This window comes from Mustela lutreola, chromosome 7 (genome assembly GCF_030435805.1).
Source record: "Mustela lutreola isolate mMusLut2 chromosome 7, mMusLut2.pri, whole genome shotgun sequence".
NCBI classification, from domain to species: Eukaryota; Metazoa; Chordata; class Mammalia; order Carnivora; family Mustelidae; genus Mustela; species Mustela lutreola.
Genome location: NC_081296.1, coordinates 77,217,122 through 77,240,928, shown reverse-complemented (window position 1 = coordinate 77,240,928; position 23,807 = coordinate 77,217,122). Strand labels below are relative to the sequence as shown.

Below are 23,807 nucleotides of genomic sequence, written 5' to 3'. Positions count from 1 at the left end.
TGTCTCTCTGCCTACTTGTGATCTCTGTCATATAAATAAAATCTTTAAAAAAAAGATTTCATTTTAAATACTAAATTTCTACATTCAAGTTCTTAAAAAATAAATTATGTTAATATGAGATGATATATGTAAATGAGGTTTGCTTGTTTAGATGTATGCTATGGGAAGCCAAGCTAGCAGGGAGTTCCCAGAGGTTCTTTATAACCAAAGGAGCTCCACTTTAATATTTTAAACATCAGGGTCCCACAGACAATTTCATTTGAAAACTAAGAGACTAAAGTTCAGCTCAGAAAATATTAACTTCTTCTAAGAAGGCAAATTGTTACCTAAAGTACAGTTACTATGAATCCTTTTAGCTATTCTCATTTTTTTTTTTTTTAGATTTTATTTATTTATCTGACAAAGATCACAAGTAGGCAGAGAGATAGGAGGAAGCAGGCTCCCCGCTGAGCAGAGAGCCCAATGCGGGGCTCAATCCCAGGACCCTGGGATCATGACCTGAGCAGAGGCCTTAACCCACTGAGCTACGCAGGCGCCCCATTTTTAGCTATTCTTACTTCCATTTTATCTTTATGCAAATTTAGATACTAAACAAAATTAAATTTGCCTAAACAAGGCCTAAAAGAATAGTAGAGACTCAAAGGGACAAAAGACCTAGAAGCTGAAATAGAAACTTCTCTTACCTTCAGACAGGACCACAACTCTGCCCTAAACACGTAAGAATATATTCCACTTTTAAATAAGGGACAGTTTTAATTATAATAAATAACCATACACTTTTAGGAATTTGTAAGTAATTAGGATCACACTCCAACTTCTTTTTATAAACATATGGACATTCTGAATGAAAGTAGATCTGTATCAGAAAAAAAGATACTACATAAAGTTCAATACAATTAACGATAAAAACCTGTCACAATATACTAAGAAGATACAAGTACTTAGTCCTTCCTGATGATGTCCATTAGTTTAAAGGTCTGTCTCACCTAGCTTTCCACATACCTTATGGGAATAATGGGGATCCATGATCCGTGCAAGACCAAAGTCACCTATCTTCAGCACCAAGTCTTCAGTATTAATGAAAAGATTCGCTGGTTTGAGATCTCTGTGCAGTACGTTTGCAGAGTGAATATATTTGAGCCCACGTAGCAGCTGATACATGAAAAGCCTGGCATGCTCTTCCAGTAAAGGGCCCTGCTCCAGCACATTAGCCAAGTCTGTCTCCATGTACTCCTGAACAATGTAGACACTGTTCAGTTCGGTAAGAGAGCCTACATCGTCTGTTAACTGGCTTCCACTAGGACCAAGAATTTCAAACACTTTCACAATGTTATCATGGTCAAGTCTTCTAATAATTTTGATTTCACGTAGAGCATGTTTGACACTCTGGGGATCAGTAAGGACAATTTTCTTGATGGCTACTCTTTTGTCACAGTCATTGTCTACAGCAGAAAAAACCAAGCCATTGCCTCCACAACCCAATGGTTTTAAGTCCATATACCTAGAGCCCAGATCAAAACCATGAATGTTCATGAGACTTTCAAATTTCTCTGCCATTTTGAAACCTTTACTATCGCCTTTTCCTTTCGAATTGTTGAACTTGTGTAAACCAGGAAGAAAACCGACATCAAAAGGAAAGATCTTTCAAAAAAGGAAAAGAAAAATAATTTTGCTTCCACAACAAGATGATTTCTTGATGTTCATTGCATATGCCAACCAGGCCCGTTGAGTTCCCCTTAGATTTAAAGCTCAAAAAGCTCTATTCATACTGAGAATTAAAAAGATTGCAGTACTCATAGTTCAAGAAAGGGGCAGCAACTCTGCAGACATTTAAAGAAAACATTCAAGAAACTCAAACGGAATGAAATGACATACTATGCACTCAGATTTACTGTGCTAAACGATTTAACATTTAACAAAAATGTGAATAAATATGCACACAACAGGCTTCTATGAACATTCTCCTCACAGTGCAGATACATTCAGTGTTGGACTGGTCCTGAGCAGCATCATTCTAAGGTGCTGGTAAGCACTATTTCCGTTTTGCCTCTTTTCTTCCTTTGTTGCTGTATATTTCAACAGGAAGCCCTGGCGGCTGTTGGTTAACAGAAGATGTCTTTTGTTAGTGATCAGGTGGCTCCAGCTCACCACAATCACAATCAAAGCTACCGTCCATCTTACTCTGATAAAACCTGGAGGATGAGAAAAAAGAAGGAAAGAGTCACCACCAAGAAATACTAAATACTCCAACTTTGTAAAATGACACAAATTGGGCAGTTAGCTATAAATGACTTACCGGTACAGAAGTTTTTTATTTATAGTTACTAAATGGAAAGATGACCCTCAATCAAAAATAGCTATCCATGCTGTAAGCAATTCACATGTACCGGGCTCAGACTCTAGATCTCACCACATTAGATTCTTTATATTTATGGTCAGTGGGTTGTATCATTTCTTAAAGGCCAAAGAGCAAAGGAAGGAAGGTTCACAGCATTTTTACAGAACTCTTTAGAATTTGAGCAGTACTACATTACTACCATTTCTCTTAAAAAAAAAAAAAAAGTATACACACACACACACACACATACACAAGACTGCAATGTGTTACTTCCTTAAAGAACATGTTTACTACTACACTTATTAACTACACCAGTAAACAGTGAACAAAAATCAGTACAAATAAGAAACCTACAGCGTATGCTCTTCAATTTATAATAGAGTGAACTCAAACAGTGAATAAACCAATGAAAAGGTGTCTGAAGCTTCATTGATAATCAGAAAAATCAAACCACCTCAAGAAGATACATTTCAGATTAGAAAAAACATTTTTAAGAGTCTGTTACTATCAAGTCTGAGGAGGAATGTGGAAAAACAAGAACTTTCATACAATTCTGGTGAGTTTAAGTTAGTAAAAGAATGGCAAAGAGCAATTTAGAATAAATAAGTAGCCTACCTATGACTTGGCTATTTTTCCTCCAAAAAACACTGCCTAGAGAAATACTTGTAAATGAACATACAAATGCCCACTTTTTTTGTAATAGCAAAATATTAAAAAAACAGCCTAAACTTTCAACAATTTGAGGATAAATGAATTTTATTTATAGACTGCACTATTACATAATAGTAAAAATGAACAGAGATGGTTGAAATCACCATACAATAAATTTAAAAGGCAAACTGCAGATAGAAATGTACATGCTGGGGCACCTGGGTGGCTCAGTCATTAAGCGGCTGCTTTTGGCTCAGGTCATGACCCCAGGGTCCTGGGATCAAGCCCTACATTGGGCTCCCTGTTCCCTGCTCCTCTGGAAAGCCTGCTTCTCTCTCTCCCACTCCCCCAGCTTGTGTTCACTCTCTCGCTGTCTTTCCCTGTCAAATAAACAAAAGCTTAAAAAAAAAAAAAAAGGAAAAAGAAATGCACATGCTAAAACCACTTACTTCAGGTTTATAAGCATGTATGATGTTATTTTATGAGTGCATATATAAATGTGGCAAAAGTATTAAAAACATATTTGGCTGTGAAGTACCAAATTCATGATAATCATTGCTTTGAGGAATGCGGGAAGCAATTACCATAAGGGTGGGATTACACAGTATGCTCCAACTACATCTTTAATGTGTTCTTTCTTTCTTTCTTCTTTTTTTTTTTTTAGATTTTATTTATCCATTTGAGAGAGAGTGAGAGAGAGCATGAGAGAGGAGAAGGTCAGAGGGAGAAGCAGACTCCCCGTGGAGCTAAGAGCCAAATGCAGGACTCCTGAGACTCTGGGATCACGACCTGAGCCAAAGGCAGTTGTCTAACCAACTGAGCCACCCAGGCGCCCCTTTAATGTGTTTTGTTTTGGTTTTTTTAAAAAATATTTTATTTATTTATTTGACAGACAGAGATCACAAGTAGGCAGAAATGCAGGCAGAGAGAGGAGGGGGGTAAGCAGGTTCTCCGCCAAGCAGAGAGCCCAGCACGGGCTCAATCCCAGGATCCCAAGACCATAACCTGAGCCGAAGGCAGAGACTTAACCCACTGAGCCACCCAGGCACCCCTAATGTGTTATTTCTTTAAAGAAAAAATTGTGGAAGTATGACAAATTATTAGAATCTCATAGAGCTCAGAGGTATGTATATGAAGAGATCAAATCATAGTGTGAGAAGACAGGCTGACAAATAAGCAAAACACAGAAATCAGATGGCAATAAGTGATGTAAAAAAATAAAAGAGAAAGAGCCCAGGAGAGTGGTTAGGGAATGCCTCTAGTAAGGTGGTACTGGGAGCAAAGCTCTAAAGTGGGCGGGTCTCAGGGGTGCGATGTGGTTACTCCCACTGCTATGGACAGAGGGGCTAGCACATGAAAGCCAGAGAGTATGTGCCTCATGTCTAAGAAATAACTAGGTAGTCAACATAGTAGCTCATTTACCTGTACATGCCAATAAGCAAATAATACAGCTTAAACCTTAAATGCAAAGGCTTCTTGTTGCTGGTTTTTTTTTTTTTAAGATTTTATTTATTTATTTGACAGAGAGAGATCAAAAGCAGACAGAAAGAGAGGAGGAAGCAGGCTCCCTGCCAAGCAGAAAGCCTGATGCGGGGCTCGATCCCAGGACTCTGAGATCATGACCGGAGCTGAAGGCAGCGGCTTAACCCACTGAGCCACCCAGGCGCCCCTGTTGCTGGTTTTTTATCTAAAAACTGGTATAGGTGTATATATAGTGTTATATTCTGATTGGGTCTGAAGAAACTGGAAGTGGGACAGGTGCAATATTCATTTATTCAAAGGGCTAATCATTTAAAGGCAATGAGAAACTGTACCAAGACATGAAATAAAGCAGCCCACTCTGAGCTTGAATTATGTGACAACTTTCAATCACCTTCAGGCTTAAGAGAACTAACTGCTAGGACTCTCAAACTTATCAGCTGTTTCACAAGGGTGAAGCTTTTATACAACAAGGAATCTGCCTTTACTTCCTTCCTGCTACATACTCCCACATAACTCACATGCGGAAATACAAGAATCTGAAAAATACAAGGTAACAGCTACTTGCCACAATCTCAGCAAATCTTCAACTTCAAGAAATCCACATCCATTACAACTATGTGACAGAGAAAGAGATGCCACTGATAACTCAGAGACTAAGTAGATACAAAATCCTTAAGGCAACAGCTTTTTTAAAAGATTTATGAGAGAGAGAAAGTGCACATGCAGGCGCCACAAGAGAGAGAGTGGGGAGGGGCAGGAGAGAACCCCAAGCAGACTCGCCTAACACTGGGCGGGCGTGGAGCTAAATCTCAGGACCCTGAGATCATGACGAGAGCTGAAATCAAAACTCAAGACACTTAACCAAATGAGCCACCCACTTGGCCTCACTACAGCTTTATTTAATAAAAATTGATATTTACTATTGCTGAGTTCTTTTAATAAATATGAGCACTTCCTGTATCTGCTTAACATTGTAAAGGACATTAACAGCATAATAGCTTTCTTTGTTTTACTCTAACAGTTTTTTCTGTTTGCGAGTTTTTGTCTGCTTCTCAAGGAAAAAAAAACTCAAGGAAAAAAAACCAAGAGGACTCCTAAAAATTCTCTACTTTGTCAGTCTGTATAAAACATTTAAAAGTTAAATTTTGCAAATAAACTTTTGAATTAAAAAATATTTCAGACTTTTAAAGGACTTTAATGAATACTGTCTCCCCTTCCCAATTTTTTCTATTTGTATACACCTTGATGTTTCCAGTTCCCTACCAAATGTCCCTTTAAAAACAGTATTTTTTTTAAGTCTCCAGTACTTCTGAGATCTTACATTTCTAGTCTCCACCTGAAACAGATGTTTGTTCATACAAACGTGCATGCACGTGCATACTTTCTCTCTTCTCTGTTCTTGCCCTTCCATGACCAATCCCGTAAACCTCAACTTTTAGGTTTTTGGTAAATGTACATTTTAAAGTCAGTTCTACAGACTTTAAAATCTAAGAACATTAAAATCTCTAAGTACTCTCTTAAGCTTCTAGTTCACTAGTGGAGCAATCATAGTCAAGCACAAATAATTTAGTTTTGCTAAAAAAGAGACCACTATTATTTGACTATTAGCACTATTACGGAACTGCAGTCAGATTACTGGAGAGAGGTAAGAGAATAAGAGCTCTACTCAAGACTTCCACCCACATCTGCTCTCTTTAAATCACAGTGAAACTAAAAAGAAGCACAGACCAAAAACTACAAGAATGACAATACTTTTTCAGAAATCTCTGTGACTGGTCAGCACTCAACAGGGGTAGAGTAGGTAAAAATTCACCTTGGGGAAGGCAGGAACTTGTGCCTAGGCTGAGAATTGCAGAGTCCTCATTATAGATTCAGGTGATGACTATACTGAAAGACTTGAACAGACTTTTCAGAAATACAAGACCATTCTAAGAAAGAAAGGAATATTAATCACCCAACTGTTAACTCTAGGTCAGAATTATGCCAATAAAAAGTTGGGGGTGGGGGGTGGAGCAGACCAATAGCAGTGCTTGCCCAATGGTATGCCTCACTGCTCTGCACTATTCTTCAAAATCCTTCAATAACTATTAGACCAGAAGCTACCGGAGCATGTTTTCATCCAGGAGCTTGGAAAGTAAGCCCACCTTAAGCAGTAAGTTGAAGGTAATGTTACACTGGTGTATGATGAAGTGGATCCAGTGAAAGTTTCCAATTCAGTCATGCTCCATTCAGCAAGTAGTTGCTAACAATGTTATATACCTGTTAATACACTAGGGGATACTAGTACACTAGGGTACTGGGGATATAATGGTAAGTAAAAACAGACTTGTGCTCTGCCCTCATGGGGTTTACAGTATGGCTGGGGATAAACAATAATAAACTAGTAAGAGGAAAAGGGGGGAGGCAAAAGGGACAAGTGGTACTAAGGAATGGTACAGGATGCTGAGCGCCTGCACACTGGGAGATTTGACCTAATTAGGGAGATCAGAATGTATGCCTCTGGAAGCCATAAAAAGGCTTAGTGACCATGAAGATCCTCCTTATCACCCTGATACCAGATTGTAAGGTGTCCAACTACCGTCCACTTCCCACATCCATCATGGAATTCTTGGGCCAGACTCTAGTATGCAGATACAACTCAACTCCTCCAGCAGATTACTGGTCAAGCATGCTCCATTTGAATCAGCAACCTAGAAATGTCCCATTTACACCACTTTCTTTATTATCTTTGACATTTAACTTCATTAAAACAAGTTCAAAGAAAGATCTGGGGCTCCATATTCCTTTTGCACTTCCACACACTTCAAGGGAGGAAAACAGTAACTAAGATGAGACAGTAACTTAAAATAACCCTTCCCAGCATCCAGTTTCTCTGCCTCCAAACCTCAGTGCTGATAACTGTGTTGCTTGCAGAGGGATCCTTACTTTAATTTTAATTAGCTGGGCCAATGTTTTGCTTTTAACAATGGAGTAGAAAAAATGAATTATAGGGAATGATTTATAAAAATAAAGTTGGCTTGGGCGTCGGGGGCTCAGTCGGTTAAGTGCCCAACTCTTGATATCGGCACAGGTCATGATCTCAGGGTCCTGGGATTCAGCCCTGAGACACATTCTGCACAGCGGGGAGTCTGCTTGGGATTCTCTTTCCCTCTCCCTCTGCCCCTCCTTCGTCCCTCTCTCTCTTTTTCTAGTGCATCTTCTCTCAATAAAGAAAACTTTTTTTTTTAAAGATCTTATTTATTTATTTGAGAGAGAGACAGTGAGAGCGAGCATGAGAGGGGAGAAGGTCAGAGGGAGAAGCAGACCCCCGTCAAGCGGGGAGCCCAACACAGGACTTTATCCTAGGACTCTGGGATCATGACCTGAGCGGACGGCAGTTGCTTAACTAACTGAGCCACGTCAAAAAATAAATCTTAAAGCCCTCAATAAATAAATCTTAAAAAACTAATAAAGTTGGCTTTATGCTTTCCCCTTTGGCTTTCTTTCCACCATAAAATGGAAGTAAAAGTTTTCTATGTAGCACAGTCTGGGCACCGGCTTCCTACGTTTATAAGGCAGTTCCCTGAAACTGCATTAGCCACACTGGTCTCCTCAAGCACTCCTTTCGTTCCTTAATCACCACCTGCTTTCTGTCACTGAGCCTACCTCCAAGCCAAGAGAAATGCAGGTACTTTGAGTCAAGTCTAAGCATATTCAGTAAAGTTATAAAATGCAAAAGAAAGAAGACAGTAATTTTGCGCCGTTTCTCCATTCTGTAGAAACTGGGTTTTCCTTCCCTGCATATCAGAAAAGGAGTCTGGATGTGCAAAGCAAGTTTGAGGTGAGAACCTTAAACATAAACCTTACTTACCTGGTTTTCTCTTCCATATTCCACCCAGCCGCTTAAATGTTGACATGTGTCATGGGGCCTGATCACATGCAATGACAGCTCTCCACCTTCCCCCTCCTCAATGGCTCTTGCCTATTTTGCTCTTCTCCCAGGTCAAGTGAGTAACTTGAGTTAAATGGAATCCAGCCAGCCTCACATCTACTCAGCCAAAATCCAGTTGCTTTTAGAGAGAAGGGCAAGGTTGAGCTCTACTTAAATTCACATAGGACTATCTCTTAACCCTGGCACAGAGAGGGGTTGTTATAGCAAATTCATCCTTCCCTAAGATTGTATCTCAAGCTCACCAAAGTTACTAAGTTTCTAGGGCAGAGAAGGCCAAAGGCTACAGCTTAACTGCGTGTTCAGATGCATTCTTGACAATGCCCTTGTTCCTGATGTAAGGTAGCCCTTATAGTTATCAGAGATCCTTCTCAGGATTTGAACCTCAAGGAGGCTCATGGTGTAAACAATGTCAGTGAATGATCTTAGTCATCTGGAGTAAGAGGAGGGACCTTGCAACTCAAACACCAAAGTCTAACAAGCCCTTGCCTGCTACCAGTAACCAGTGTGTGCAATAGAACAAACTTAGGAAGTCAAAGAAAGGATTGCTTGGCTTCTAACAAAGTATCCAAAAACTCTTCTACTCCCCAAAAAACTCTTCCACTCCCAACTTCTGTTCTTAAATTGTCTGAAGCTTTGCCTAAATACACGTTAACATTAGGGACTTGCATTTGCCTTTGGCTGTTTAAAAAGCCAGTATGCGGGATGCCTGGGTGGCTCAGTCAGCTAAGCGGCTGCCTTCGACTCAGGTCGTGATCCCAGGATGAGCATCGGGCTCCTTGCTCAGTGGGGAACCCACTTCTCCCTTTGCCTCTCTGGGCTACTCTGCCTGCTTGTGCTCTCTCTCTTTCTGACCAATAAATAAAATCTTAAAAAGTCATTATGTTCATTTTGATGCTCATCTCTAGTTGCTATTTCTTCTAGGGTATCTGTATTAGAATAGAAAGAACTCCACAGATGAGATAAATAGGTCAAAAAATCTTTAAAGACCCTTCCAATTCTCAGTCTATCATCTATGAAAGCCCCGTACAAGTCTTTTACTTCACTGGTCATTTGTTCCTAAGCACTTATTACGGTGGTATGCCCAGACTGGGGGATATGTGATTCAAACTGCTGTATATTAAACATTAAACAAACACAATCCTCTCTATATATTTATGGCTAGAAATTTAAAAATAATTATAATAACCCTTCATCCCCTCTCTTATCTTTCTCCTGCCTAAGCCCTCATTTCTAAGACTCCTCTCCTAACTCATGTTAAGGAAACACTGGTGCATGTATATAAACAGGAGACATGTGGGCAGCCTCCTTCTTCAAGTATCTTTGGCCATATGAGGATTCCAACCAGATGAAAATATAAAATTTCTGTAGCAGTCAGGATAGGTTAGAAAATTGTATAGTTAACAAATAACCCCCAACATCTACTGACTTACAAGAGAAGTTTTAAGTCTTGCTAATGCATCAAGTCCCAACACAGCTGTCATACAAGTTGTCAAAGTAACTACTAGCTCTGTCCACTGCAAAGAACAAAGAACAGGGAATATTTCGCTGCTCTAAAGCTTCCATCCAAAACACACTTCACTTCTGCTCACCTTTTACTGACCAAGGCAGATCACATGGTCACACCTACTTCAAGGCAGTAGGAAAATGCAATCCCAACATAGTTTCAGTAGCAGAGAACCAAGATGTTCTGAACAGCTTTGACTAAAACAGCTTCAATTCTACCATCCATCCATTTTTATTCTACAAAACCTTGCTGAGTGCTTATCATATGCCAGATGTTGTTTTTGGCATAAAGGTATAGCAGGGGTCAAAACAGGTTAAAAAAACAACAACAAAGAAATCACCCTGACCTCATGGAGCACAAACTCCTAGGTCATTGTAGTTGCTTCCTCTCTGTCCCACTAACTTCTTCCTCCTCTCTTTTCTAATACTATTCTCCTTCCCTGTCTCGGGCCATTCTTTCCTAGTCTAGTCTAATCTCTATTCTTCAGGTGCCTCTACTCTTCTAGGGTACCATTTCCCAGGGCATCACCTTACCACTTTCCCCTCTCTTCGCTTTATTGTATGTAACTCTATTTTATTTTTTTTAATTTTTTTAAAAGATTTTATTTATTTATTTGACAGAGATCACAAGTAGGCAGAGAGGCAGGCAGAGAGAGAGAGGAGGAAGCAGGCTCCCCGCTGAGCAGAGAGCCTGATGTGGGGCTTGATCCCAGGGTCCTCGGATCATGACCTGAGCCGAAGGCAGAGGCTTTAACCCACTGAGCCACCCAGGCGCCCCTGTAACTCTATTTTAAAATAAAAGGTTTGAGGGGTGCCTTCGTCGCTCAGTCAGCTAAACGGCTGCCTTTGGCTCAAGTCATGATCTCATGGTCCTGGGATTGAGTTCTGCATCAGGCTCCCTGCTTAGCAGGCAGCCTGCTTCTCCCTCTCCCTCTGCCTGCCGCTCTCCCCGCTTATCCTCTAATAAAATCTTTTAAAAAATAAAATAAAAGGTTTGAGGGGCACCTGGGTGGCTCAGTCAGCTGAGTGTCTGACTCTTGATTTCATCTCAGGCTGTGATCTTGGTATCATGGGATCAAGCCCCACATTGGAATCCACACTCAGCAGCTTGAGTTTCTCTCCCTCTAGCCCTCCCTCTACTCTAAGTAAACAAATCTTTTTTAAAAAATAAATAAAAGATTTGAAACTCAGTTGCTTTACTAATACTTTCTGAGCATAGTACCTAGGTGCTTAGTAGGTACTTTATAAACTACTAACTGAATTAATGTAAACAGCAGATTTTATTTGATAGTAAAACATTCTGCAGAGAACAAGCTCTAGCCTCAACTTCCTCAGAATCTGCTCACACTTTGACCCACTGGGGGAACATCAGTGATGACTTCTAGATATGGTACTTTCCTTTCCAGGAATTCCCCCCAGGAGCTTCACTGTACGGTAAACACATAGATTTGTCAATATGTGAAGAAAGCAAGGATTTCAAATAACTCAGACTGAAGAAAAAAAAAAGAAAACTTCAACTTTGTTATAGCTCCTCTTTTATTCTGTTGAGGTAGTAAGAAGGAATTATGCCACTGAAAATAGTGTCTTATATTAGCAGACAAGCAGGATTCTATAAAAAGTCCCATTAGCCCATGTGATACCAAGTAGGTATTGTGAAGATATGTGAGACTTTGACATTATTCTGATTATTCTTCAGTCCATCCTAGCAGGCTCTATGGCATTTAGCACCACAGCTTTCCAGACTGCACACCAAATATAACTGCTGTCATTTTTCAGCTAACCCTAGTGAGGGTATGAAGAAGGCCACAACATGCAGGGCCATCCATATAAAATATTTCTGGACTCTCATCAAAGGGAGAACCACATGCTTTATTGGTGAGTACCAAATTCTTAAAAAATGAATCAGAATAGCATATAACTTTCCTGGAATATCCTTCTTCCTTTGTTTCTCATTTTCTTCAAAGCTGAACAAAGCTTACAAGATTAAAAAAAAAAAAAAGTGTAAGTTTCCTATCAGATTCACACTGAAGTTTCATACTACTGAAAAATTCCTCTCTGGTTTTACTATAACCATATTAAAAGGGGGTAAATATGAGTTAAGGAGATGTAACATCTAGTCCAGGGTCCATGGCTAAATTAGCTTATAATCAAAGCATTTCTAGGCCTCAGTTCCTCATCAGGAAAATGATGTAGCTAAACTACATGACTTCTATGGCCTCTTCCAGTTCAGGATTTCCACTTTTTTTTTTTTTTTAAAGATTTTATTTATTTGACAGAGAGAAATCACAAGTAGTCAGAGAGGCAGGCAGAGAGAGAGAGGGAAGCAGGCTCCCTGCTGAGCAGAGAGCCCGATGCGGGACTCGATCCCAGGACCCTGAGATCACAACCCGAGCCGAAGGCAGCGGCTTAACCCACTGAGCCACCCAGGCGCCCCAGGATTTCCACTTCTTATTAGAATGCAGAAAAATTACAAAACACCATTACTCACACCATATAACATGATAAGATAGATAAGCTACAATACCGTAGTTTTTGAAAAACCCATCAGGAAAGCTAAAGATGCAAAGAAATCTAAATAAACTAAATTCTAGAAAATATTAAGCCTTTCATAAAAGAGACCATGGCTATTCTCATTCCTGGCAAAGTGGCAAAGCAAGGAAATTTCCACTAACAGAACTGAGAAGAAACCAGCCAAATTCGTAACCAACTTTTAATAGCTGAATGTGGTTGCAATTAACAGATTAGAATTCAGAGGCCCAGCTATAAGTCCCACCTGCCAATTCCTTCCCACAGGTCATCACAGAGAGCTGAAGTCTGAGGGCAAGGCAGGAAAGCTAAGAGAGTATCTCATAAAATATACAGGCCTCCACCACATCCAAGGCAGCTGCTCTGAAGGTGGAGGACAAGTCAAAAAGCATGAGATAAACCCCTCCAATGCATTCTGAGTACAAGGCAGATAGTATCCCTAAGGCAAATAAACAGGGCACAAACATGAAGTAAGGAAAAACTGAGGTGAGGGGTGCCTGAGTGGCTCAGGGTTAAGCCTCTGCCTTCATCTCAGATCACAATTTCAGGGTCCTGGGATCGATCCCTGCATCAGGCTGTCTGCTCAGCGGGGAGCCTGCTTCCCCCTCACTCTCTGCCTGCAGCTCTGCCTACTTGTGATCTCTCTGTGTCTAGAGAAGGAAAGAAAAGAAAAAGAAAAAGGAAAAGGAAAAGAAAACGAAAACGAAAACGAAAACGAAAACCTGAGGTGGTATTGGAGAGCAAAGAAAATATCCAAGCAGTCCAAAGAGCTGCTGGCAGCTAAGCTGAACAGGTTCAGAAAGCTGACAGGATAGAAGTATAAGAAGATCATAGAAAAAATTTTCTAAAACCGAGGTGTCTGGGTGGCACAGTTGGTTAAGTGTCCGACTCTTGGTTTCAGCTCAGGTCATGATCCAGGGCTGTGAGATTGAGCCCCAAGTTAGGGTCTCTGCTCATTCCAGAGTCTGCTTGAGATCCTCTCTCCCTCTCCCTCTGCCCCTCCTGCTCTCTCTCTCTAAAATAGATAAATCTTTAAAAAACAAAACAAGGTGGCATGGGTGACTCCGTCAGTTAAGCATCTACCACTGGCTCAGGTCTTGATCACAGGGTCCTGGGATCGAGTCCTACATCAGGCTCCTTGCCTAGGGGGGAACCTGCTTATTCCTCTGCCTGGTGCTCCGCCCGCTTGGGCATGTGTGCACTCTCTCTTGACAAAATCTTTTTAAAAAATAAATAAGTAACAAAACAAAACTTAACAATTTTCCAAAACTGACAAAAGATACCAACTCACAGACCGAAGTACTCAAATGAACTACAGGCAGAATAAGTAAAAGAAACCCATACCTAGGTCTATCATAGCCAAACTGTTGAAAATGGTGAGGGGGGGGGGGGGAGAGCAACTGTTAAAAGGAACCAGGTGAAAGAGTTAACTATATACTAGTAAGTACAACAGGAGGGATACCTGATTTATCACTAGAAACGATGAAAGCCAGAATCTGACAAGAGAACATCATTTTTCAAGTGCCAAAAAGAGAAATATCAACCTAGAATTTTGTACCTAGGGAAATGAAGATGAAATGAAGATCTTCATTCAAAAATGAAGACGAAATAAAGACATTTTCAAAGGGACAAAAGTGAAAAGAATTGGTCTTCCTCACAATGTGGGAAACAAAGGCGGAAGAATTATTAAATTTCCTTACTACCTACAGCCCACTGACAAGTCCTTGAAGCACGCAGAGTGACATTCCTCTAGGGACTCAACTGCCTCCACGTTAACACTTTGCCAAGGGCAAAAGGCAATCCTAGTTCGACACCCCCACCCACCAGATCCAGTAAGCCTACTTTAACATATAAAAATTCTTTTGGAAACTTCCTTTATCTCTAAAACCCCCAAGATACATGTTAGCAATCACCTCTCCCCCCACCCCGCAACCCAAGGATATGGCCCCCAATATACATCCGAAGGGTCTCATGACTAAGGTTTTATTAGACAGTAATAAACGATCTTTTCCTAACAATAGGTAGCCCCTTCAAGGTCCTGGAAACCTTGCTTCCAAATTCCTTTGAGACTTACGCTATCCCTAACCCCCTCCCAACTTGAATTATATAACAGGGCACGCTTCATGACCCCGGTGCAGCTCTTTCTGCCCATGGGTCCTGTCCCCGTGCCTTAATAAAATCACCTGTTTGCACCAAAGATGTCTCAAGAATTTCTTGGTCATCAGCTTTGAACCCTAACATCTTTCCTATAGCGCTTCAGAGTTTTGCTAAAGAAATGTTAAAAGTTCTTATGCTGAAGGAAAATGACAACAAATGGAACCTGCATAAAGGAACAAGAGCTCCAGAAAGGATAATTAGAAAATATAAAAGGTCTTTAAAAAACAAAAACAAAAACAAAAAAAAAAAAACCAGAAAATTTATCTACATGTTTATTATTATTTTTTAAGATTTTTATTTATTTATTTGACAGAGATCACAAGCAGGCAGAGAAGCAGGCAGAGAGAGGGGGAAGCAGGCTCCCCGCTGAGCAGAGAGCCCAATGCAGGGCTCCATCCCAGGACCCTGAGATCATGACCTGAGCCGAAGGCAGAGGCTTAACCAACTGAACCACCCAGGCACCCCTACATGTTTATTATTTTTTTAAAGATTTTATTTATTTGAGAGAGCGCACATGCACACGAGCAGGGGGGAGAGGCAGAGGGAGAAGGAGCAGACTCCCCCAGCTGAGCAGGGGCCTGTCACAGGACTCAATCCCAGGACCCTGGGATCATGACCTGAGCCAAAGGCAGATGCTTAACCAACTGAGCCACCCAGGCACCCCCTGTCTACAGGTTGAAATGTCTTTAAGAGACTACTGATTATTTAAAGCAAAATAATAATGTATTACAAGGTTTATAACACATTTAGAAATAGAAAATAACAAGCTCTCAGTGTTGGAAGGGGGAGAACCGAATCATGTTATCATAAGGTTTACAGTATTGGTGAAATAGTTTAGATTATTTTTTAAAAATTATGATAACTACTGAAAGGCTCATGGGTCATCTTTAAACACCTTCCTTTTTGGTCATTATGTTTACTTAGTAACATGCCCATCAATGGAGAGTAAAAGGAAGGTTAAAAAGAAAACTAAATAAATCACCAACTGCAAGTAGTTTTTGTGTACTTTTACATCAATCATAATATAAACCAGTATGTTAACATTAAAGTGCCATCACAGATTCATGGATAGTTCCAAAGGAAATGGAAATTAACCATGTTAATCAAGGTAAACATACATATTTTAACTGAAATAACTTTGAGGGGCTGTACTTCCCTGCTTTAAAAGTATACACTTTCAAGACAGTAAAAAACTGTATTATGGACTATGGCCCCAAAGTTCAAACTGGAGGACATAAGTAAGTTTGGCATATCTCTATCCCACATTATCAACTATTATAAAAGCAATTAGTGGGGAAAAAAAGGATTTGTTTATATAATAAAGACCCTGAACATGAGAACAGCATTTTTAATATCTGAATTTTCAAAGAATATAAAAAACAAAAATAACAAGCTTGATTAAGAATGTATTATGCATAAAGCAGTGTACTGGACATATACTCTTATAATAAATCCTAACTAGACTGTATGGGTTTTATGCACTTTACTTCAGAGAATTTAAATAATACATTCAACATTACACATCAATGAAAGAACTATGATTTGAATCTCAGATTCAAAAGCCCAAGATCTTCTTTCAAATAATGATGAATTTTTTCTTACTGACCAGGACACCAAGAGAACTTGGTGATAGATTAGATATGGGGGATAAGGGGAAGAGGATTTAAGAATAACTCCTACATGCCAATTACTGAGATGGGGAAAACTGGGAGAATGATACGGGAAAAAGAATTCTATTTTGGATACGTTAAGCCTATTCATGTAGTGTCTACTTAAATAAGTGAGTGGTAACATCAAGCACGCAATTGGATAATGTGTCTGAAGTTCAGGCAAGAAGTCTAAATGTAAGTCTGAGAATTACTCACAGGTAGATAATACTTAATAAATTGAATGAGACCACTTGGGGAAAGAATTTAGAAAGGTGGAGGAGGGCAGGAACTAAACTCTGGGATATGCTAATACATGAAGGCAAGAAGATGACAGAAGCCTGTAAAAACTTATGCCAAAGTGTGAAGTAGGAGAAAAACAAGAATAAGTTTTATAAGCTAAGAAAAGCAGGTGAATATGCAGAAAACAATGGTCCACTATATTGAAAGCTGTCACAAGATCCTGTAAGATGGATTTGGTAAATTAAAGTCTTGATTAGAGCAATTTCAAGTGGTGAGATGGTTTAACAGAAGTCAATCCGGAACAGGTTGAGGAGCAAAGTGAAGAGAACACACAAAGACAACTCTTGAAAATTTGCTTGAAGGATGATCAGAGAAATGAGAAACTAGACAATAGCTAAAAGAGAAAATGGAATCTGAGAGGGTTTGTAACAGATTTCTATATCCACACTGTTCAATATGGTAGACAATTACGGAATAAATGAAATCTGGTGAGCAGGGCTGAGAAACTAATTTTTTTCTAAATACATTTTTATTTATTTATTTTTATTTATTTGACAGAGACACAACCAGAGAGGGAACACGAGCTGGGGGAGTGGGAAAGGGAGAAGCAGGCTTCCCACTGAGCAGGGAGCCCGACACAGGGCTCAATCCCAGGACCTGAGGACCATGCCCTGAGCCGAAGGCAGATGCTTAACGACTGAGCCAACCAGATGCCCCATACATTTTTACTTAAATAGCCACACATGGGGTGCCTGGGTGGCTCAGTCAGTTAAGCATCCATCTGCCTTAGGCTCAGATCACGATCCCAGAGTTCCAGGATCAAACCCACATGGGGTTCCCTGCTTAGCAGGGAGTCTGCTTCTCCCTCTGACCCTTCCTCCTTCCCCCCAACCATGCTCTCTTTCACTCACTCTCAAATAAATAAAATCTTTTTTAAAAAAATAAATAAATAGGGTCGCCTGGGTGGCTCAGTGGATTAAGCCTTTGCCTTCAGCTCAGGGGTCATGATCTCAGGGTCCTGGGATGGAGCCCTGCATCAGGCTCTCTGCTTAGTGGGAAGCCTGCTTTCCCCTCTCCCTCTGCCTGCCTCTCTGCCTATTTGTGACCTCTCTCTCTCTCTCAAATAAATTTTTAAAATCTTACAAAATGAATAAATAAATAAATAGCCACATGGAGCCAGTAGCTACCAGACTGGACAGTATAGTTCAGGGCACATTTGTATACTAATAAAGACAACCCAACAGAAAGGGGAAAATGCATGATGCAAGAAAGATGAGTCCTTAAGAAGTGAAGGGAAGGAATCCAAAGCAAAAGCGGAAGAATCTACCTACAAGGGATCAACATGAGTGAAGCAAAGCCTGAAGTTAGAGCAACCAGTGGGAACTGATTAAATTTAACATCAGAGTATCACTTAAGCCTGGTTGAAATCTCAAGCAGAAGAATAAATTACAGAAGGCTAGAAAAGCTAAGCAGGAGAGCTTGGGAAGGTAATCTGTATCTACTGAGTATACATTCAGTGCCAGGCATTTTCTGTGACAAATTATTTTGCTACTCAAAACCATAAAGTGCCTGGTCAGTCTTACTTTATAAACAAGAGTACGGATGCTCTAGGAAGTAAAGCAACTTCACCAAAATCACATATATAGTAAATGTCAAGATTTAGTCACAGGCCAGTCTGATTTACTTTAGGGTTAGAATCTTACCACTACCTAAGGTGGCAGGTTAAGAACCAATGTTTCCACACCTGGAAATAACATTAAAAAACGGCAGATAAATCTGGCAGCTAACAAGTACCAATGAGCCTGGAAGTAGTAGGCCAGAGGTAAAAACGGTCCCCTCCATGCTATCTATAAGCTAATTAAGGAACATTTATTTAACAACTATTTTTTAATTTTTTTTTAATCTAAGTGAAAATGCCCTTATTAAGACAAACAGGAAAACACATTCTTGCAACTTATCTATTTTACAAAAGTATCAATCAGAAAACTGGCAGTGCTTTATAGTAACTACAAAATCGTATCTGGGCAAAAAAAAATCCTATCTGGACATACTGAAAAAGTAGGCAGTTAGAAACTGACCCTCTCTCCAATTTGTAAATGAAGGAGGAAATTATTAAACTGAGCCTAATCAGTTATTAAATTACAGATTAGATTACTTTAAATTTAGTGTCAACATAAATCACCCAGATCTGAGCTGTCCAATATGGTAGCCACTAGCTACTTGCAGCTATTTAAAAATAATTAAAATTAAAAATTCAGTTCCTCAGGTGCACTAGCCACCATTGTTAAGTGCTCAACAGTCACATGCGGCTAGTTGGCTACTTCAATGGACAACAAAGAATAGAGTCTTCCATCATCAAAGAAAGTGCTACTGAACAGTCATTAGATCTTCAATTTTTCTTTTGACTTTTTTCAGGAGAGCCAATAAAAGGAATAACTCAGAAGATCTGAGTTTTCCAAATCAGCACTAGCCAGCTGAGCAACGATGTATGTGTATCATTTAATAGTGCTTCTAGAAATGAATGTGCATTTGAATCACCTAAGAATCCTGTGAAAATGTAGATTCTAATTCAGTAGGTCTTGGGATGGAGTCAAGAATTCTGCACTAACATATTCGTAGGTGATGTTAATACTGCTGGTCCAGCAATCACATTTTGTGTACTAAGATTTTAGTTCTCTCTGGGCCTCAGTTTCCTCAGCTGTCAAGTAACTGGAAAAAGACAATGGTCATGAACTCCCTGTAAACACTAACATGTAGTTTGTACAGAATGAAATGCAGAGATTTCGCTTTTTGCAGAGGAAGGTTCTTCCCTGAAGTAAATGCCAGGATTCTAACAAACAATATTTGTGCTACCATTTTTTTTTTCCATGAAAAGCCATTCTAAATTTAAATGAAAAGCAATGGGAAAATGTGATTTGCCATATAAATATTCAATCTCTGTACAACTTTTCAGAAATGGATTTAAAAGGCTGACGTGTATGAAAGACAAACCACTAAGAATCACCAGAGGGACACACTGTATTTTCTAAATACACAGCTCATGGAAGAAGAAAAACAAAAACAAAAACAAAACAAAAAAAAAACAATGCAGGACTCAGCCTGTACTACTGTTACCTTAAAAACATCAGTTCTACATGAAAAGCAACTCCCTGGAAAAAGCCATTAACTACAATAACATTACTGTTGTTTTGTTTTTGTGAAGTTTCAGTCAAGGATCTGAGCAATAAAAAAGTGACCAAAATCCCCATGCCACCAACAGGCAACAAAGTAATGTTAACAGTCCACAGAACAGGCTGAAAGAGCTGACACAGGGCAGCCAACAATGCCACAAAGAACTACCCTTGGGACAGCCTCCTATTTCAACGGGGGCCCTACAGTCAAACATGGCTCAAAAGGGCAATGCAAACAATGAAATGGACAGCAGTGGTGTGGCTCACCATTTCATAAAGCAGTATCTCATAAAAAGGAGACAGCCTAAAATATCCAGTCTGTTAATAAATTCTGAATTATGCATGATAGGTAATTACTTATATTCTTAAAAACAAACAAACAAAAAATTGGAGGGCTCCTGCGTGGCTCTAGGTGGTTAAGCATCTGCCTTTGCCTCAGGTCATGATTCCAGGGTCCTGGGATCTATTCCCCTGGCAGGCTCTCTGCCCAGTGGGGAATCTGCTTCTCCCTCTCTCTCCCCCTCAATGCTTCCCCTGCCTCTGTGCTCTTGAATAAATAAATAAAAACTTGAAAAACAACAACAACCCTGAAAACACATGTTCAACTTCTAGGTGATAGGATGTTTTGAAAATCTACACTTTTTTATATTTATATTTTTATATTTCCTTTAATAAGAAATATATTTTAAAGTTTAAATTAAATGTCATTAAAGTTCTTCTATATAAATCATGTCAGGCACTTCCAAAATCTTTCCAAAGATTTAATTCACTTTAACAATACACTTTACTACTTAGGAAACTCTTCAAATAAATCACTTTGAGAAGATAAACAGTGTATTAAAAAAACCTAAGACATGAGGAGTTTTTTCTTCTCACTTTTAAAACAAACTGCTATTCTCACTCTTTTTTTCTTCCCAACCTTAATTTAGGACAACCTGCTAAAAGGTGGCTTTTAAAAATCAGTCAAAATATCTTATTACCAAATTTCAGTGTGGGTCCTAAATTTGGAACTGTAATTCTGCTTATCTTTAAAAAAGACTGATGAGGGTCGCCTGGCTGACTCAGTTGGTGGAACATATGACTCTTGATCTCAGGGTTGTGGGTTCAAGCCCCATGATGTGTGTAGATATTACTTAAAAATAATTTTTTTTAATTTTAAAAAAGATGGAAAAGTGCCTGTAATACTTACTTCAAGTTGTCTTTATTAAAACAGAAAATTCATATATATCATAAATACACATAGAAAATCCATACAGATTGGGAGAAAGCACTATTGTATAATTCTGTCTGAATGAAATGTTCATGTTCAGAGCTATATCCAATTAATACTTCTGCACTTTTACGACACTTAAACTAGTTTCTAGATATTATAAAGGTAACTTTTACATTACCAATGAGAACATAAGCCTAATTTCTACTCACACCATAAAATTCTTTTATAAATAATCTGTAAATCTTTCTCAATAAGAGAAAACTGCTAGTATCAAACTTTTAACAACTGACCAGCAATTAATTTCACCTTTTCCTCTCAACAAATGTTATAAAATTCCACCTGTAGGATATCTGATCTCCTTTTAAAATGCAATTTAAGAAACCATTACTCTTAGAGAAACTGTGGTTCTTTTTGAGAGAGAATTATAATGTGGATAGAAACATTTTAGCCCTATCATTTAAAAAAATACAGTGTATAAAAAAAAGGGCCACGTAGCAGTCCGTGGGCAGTATGAGTCATCACCCAACTCAAAACTTGCAGCACTTCTGAGCTTCCTCCTACCAGACCCCATCCCCTTCACCAATGTACCCTGAGTCAGCAAACCTCACTATTTTGTCAGTTATGAATTCTCACGATGTTTAAATGAACTTATGCAAAACACTGCAACACATTTAGTACTAACACTTGTCATAAGAACATGTACTGTTTCTTTTACAAAATTAACCCGTCTTCAAATCAATCTTCAATTCTTTCTCAATCACAAATAGTCAAACACTACATTGAATCCTCCTTTCCAAGTAACCAAACTCCAAAATATATATAAAGGGTATTTTTATAAACAATTCTCTGTTTGCCAGTTGTTTTTTTCCTGAACAGTAAAATCTAAATAATAAAACATATCCTGCTCAAATCCGGCATATTTCCTAGATGACTGCAATTACTGAATTTAGAACACCAATAAGCAATTTTACAAGTTTCACCAGGCAATTCTTATTAAGTGATGTAACACATATATGTGAAAGGACTTTACACTCCCTGGCACATAGCAAGCAAACCCTTCATAAACGTGTTTGAACCCGTTAGCGATCTTAGAGATTCTTCCACCCAACTCAAGATTATTTTTCAAACGTTAAAATCTGACATCTCTAATAATAAACTCTAGAGGTAGTTGCTTTTCAGGGCCAGGCCCTGTTTGGATTGGACCCTACATTCTTCTAGTCAAATTACGGTTTCCATCTCAGTTTCCCAAGGTTGAAGAGAGAGACTATGTCCAAGCAGAACCTTAAAAACTAACAAGGCTAGAAGCAGCAGCAATCAGAAAATTACTCTGGAGAGGTCTGCACTCCATTTTGTCCCCCCGTTAATTTTTTTTTTCCCCCTTGACAAATCATCTTCTATCGTTAAAAAAAAAAAAGTTAATACTGACTTTTAAGAGCATTTTTAGCATTGAGGAAAAGAACAGGAATTTTGGTGCAAATGCAGTAAGGCTTCTAATTCCACCACTTCACTGGACCTTTGCCAATGAGCAAGCTAAAGAGAAAATAAAACAGGAAAGGAATCAAAAAGATCCTGCTTCACAGAGCTCCCACGTAACACCTGAACCAGTGGAGTCCTACGAAGCCGAGGAACAAAAGGCGGCCAAGAGACCTCTACTCCTCCACGCACCTCACCGAGGCAGGCAGAAACGCACGGCCAAGCCAAGAGGCCCTTTTCGGTGACGGACAAAACAAGTTCCCACTGAGGCACTTTCACAGACCAGCGCTCCGTGTCCCGAACAGCCAGGGAAAGGCTGCAGCAGGGTGGGGGAGCGGGGGAGCAGAGAAATGAGCAATTCCGAGCCGGACAAGTTTTCTGTACCTCGTTTACGGCCAGAACTCAGAACTTGGGCAGAGGACTCCGGGGCTCCGAGACCGGCCGGGCGAGCGGAGCGCGCTACGCAGTTCGCCGAGTCCGCCGGGGACTTTGCCCGGCCGGAGTCAGCTGAGGCCGAGTCACCCGAGTGGGATGGGGGAGGAGACGCGGGAGCATTTCGAGGGCAGCGCGCCAGGAAGGCGAGACTCCGCGCCACCTCACGCTCCCCGGGCCGCCCCTCCCGGCCGCCGCCCCTCGCCCGCCGCCCGCCCGCCGGGGCGGGCTTCGAACCCGCGGAACCGCGCGCGGGCGGCGGCGCCGCAGCCGAGCGGCGGGGCCCCGGGGCTGGCGGGCGCGGCCCGGCCGGGAGGCCGGCGAGGGGCGTGCCGGGTGGGAGGGGCGCGCCGGCCGCTCCGCCGGCCCCACGCGGGGACCCCGGCCCGCCGCCCGCCAGCCCGCCAGCCCGCGCCGGGACGCGCCGGCCAGGCCCGAGCGGGCGGGCCGGCGGGCGGACGGGCGGGCGGGCCGGAGACGGAACAAAAGCGCCTTTGTTGAGCGGCGGCCGCCGGAGGGTCACACACAATGGAGGAGGGAGCCGGCTCCGCCGCCGCCGCCGGGCCCGCCGCGGCGCCCTTCCGCGCCGCCCCGCCAGCGCGCCCCGCACACGTACACACACACACACGCACTCACGGGACTTCTCCGGCTCATCGAGGGAGTGCGGGGCCCGCGGACAGCCCCCAGTGTCGGCTCAGGTCTCCGGCTGTGCTGGCGGCAGCGGCGTCTCCGAGGCTCTCGCTTTGCCGCAGTCGCCGCCATGTAACCCCGACCCGCGAGAGAGGGCGAGGAAGAGGGGGCGGGGTTTTCGCGAGCCACGCCCCCTCGCGTCACAGGCTCACTCCACGGGTTCCCCCGCCCCCGCCCGGCCCCGAGCGCTTGCACGCGCCGGAATTTCCAACGCTGGTGACTGGGCTCGGTGCGCTACGGGGGCGGTGGGAGAGGCACGCGGTCTAGTCAGCCGCTTCCGGGGGGCTGGGACGGGGGCTGGCGGGCAGGTGGACAGATAGGCCCTCCTAGCTCTGCCCTTAGCCCAGCACTA

At 41.1% G+C, this 23,807-nt stretch overlaps 1 protein-coding gene across 3 annotated transcripts in view; it reads right to left on the bottom strand.

The window, feature by feature from the left end:
* The window catches only part of MAPK6 (mitogen-activated protein kinase 6), a 38,285-nt gene extending 14,713 nt beyond the window's left edge, over positions 1-23,572 (bottom strand). Inside the window, exons 1-2 of one of the 3 annotated variants that reach the window (XM_059181563.1) lie at positions 23,402-23,572; positions 1,003-2,192 (exon numbers count right to left, since the gene is read on the bottom strand). In XM_059181563.1, coding sequence (XP_059037546.1) covers positions 1,003-1,557 — 555 coding nt within the window. In that variant the 5' untranslated portion in view covers positions 1,558-2,192; positions 23,402-23,572. Of the gene's footprint in view, positions 1-1,002; positions 2,193-22,525; positions 22,545-22,717; positions 22,990-23,401 lie in introns of those variants that run through there. The other 2 variants (XM_059181564.1, XM_059181565.1) reach the window with 2 other exon arrangements.
* Between the last annotated feature and the right edge of the window lie 235 nt (positions 23,573-23,807).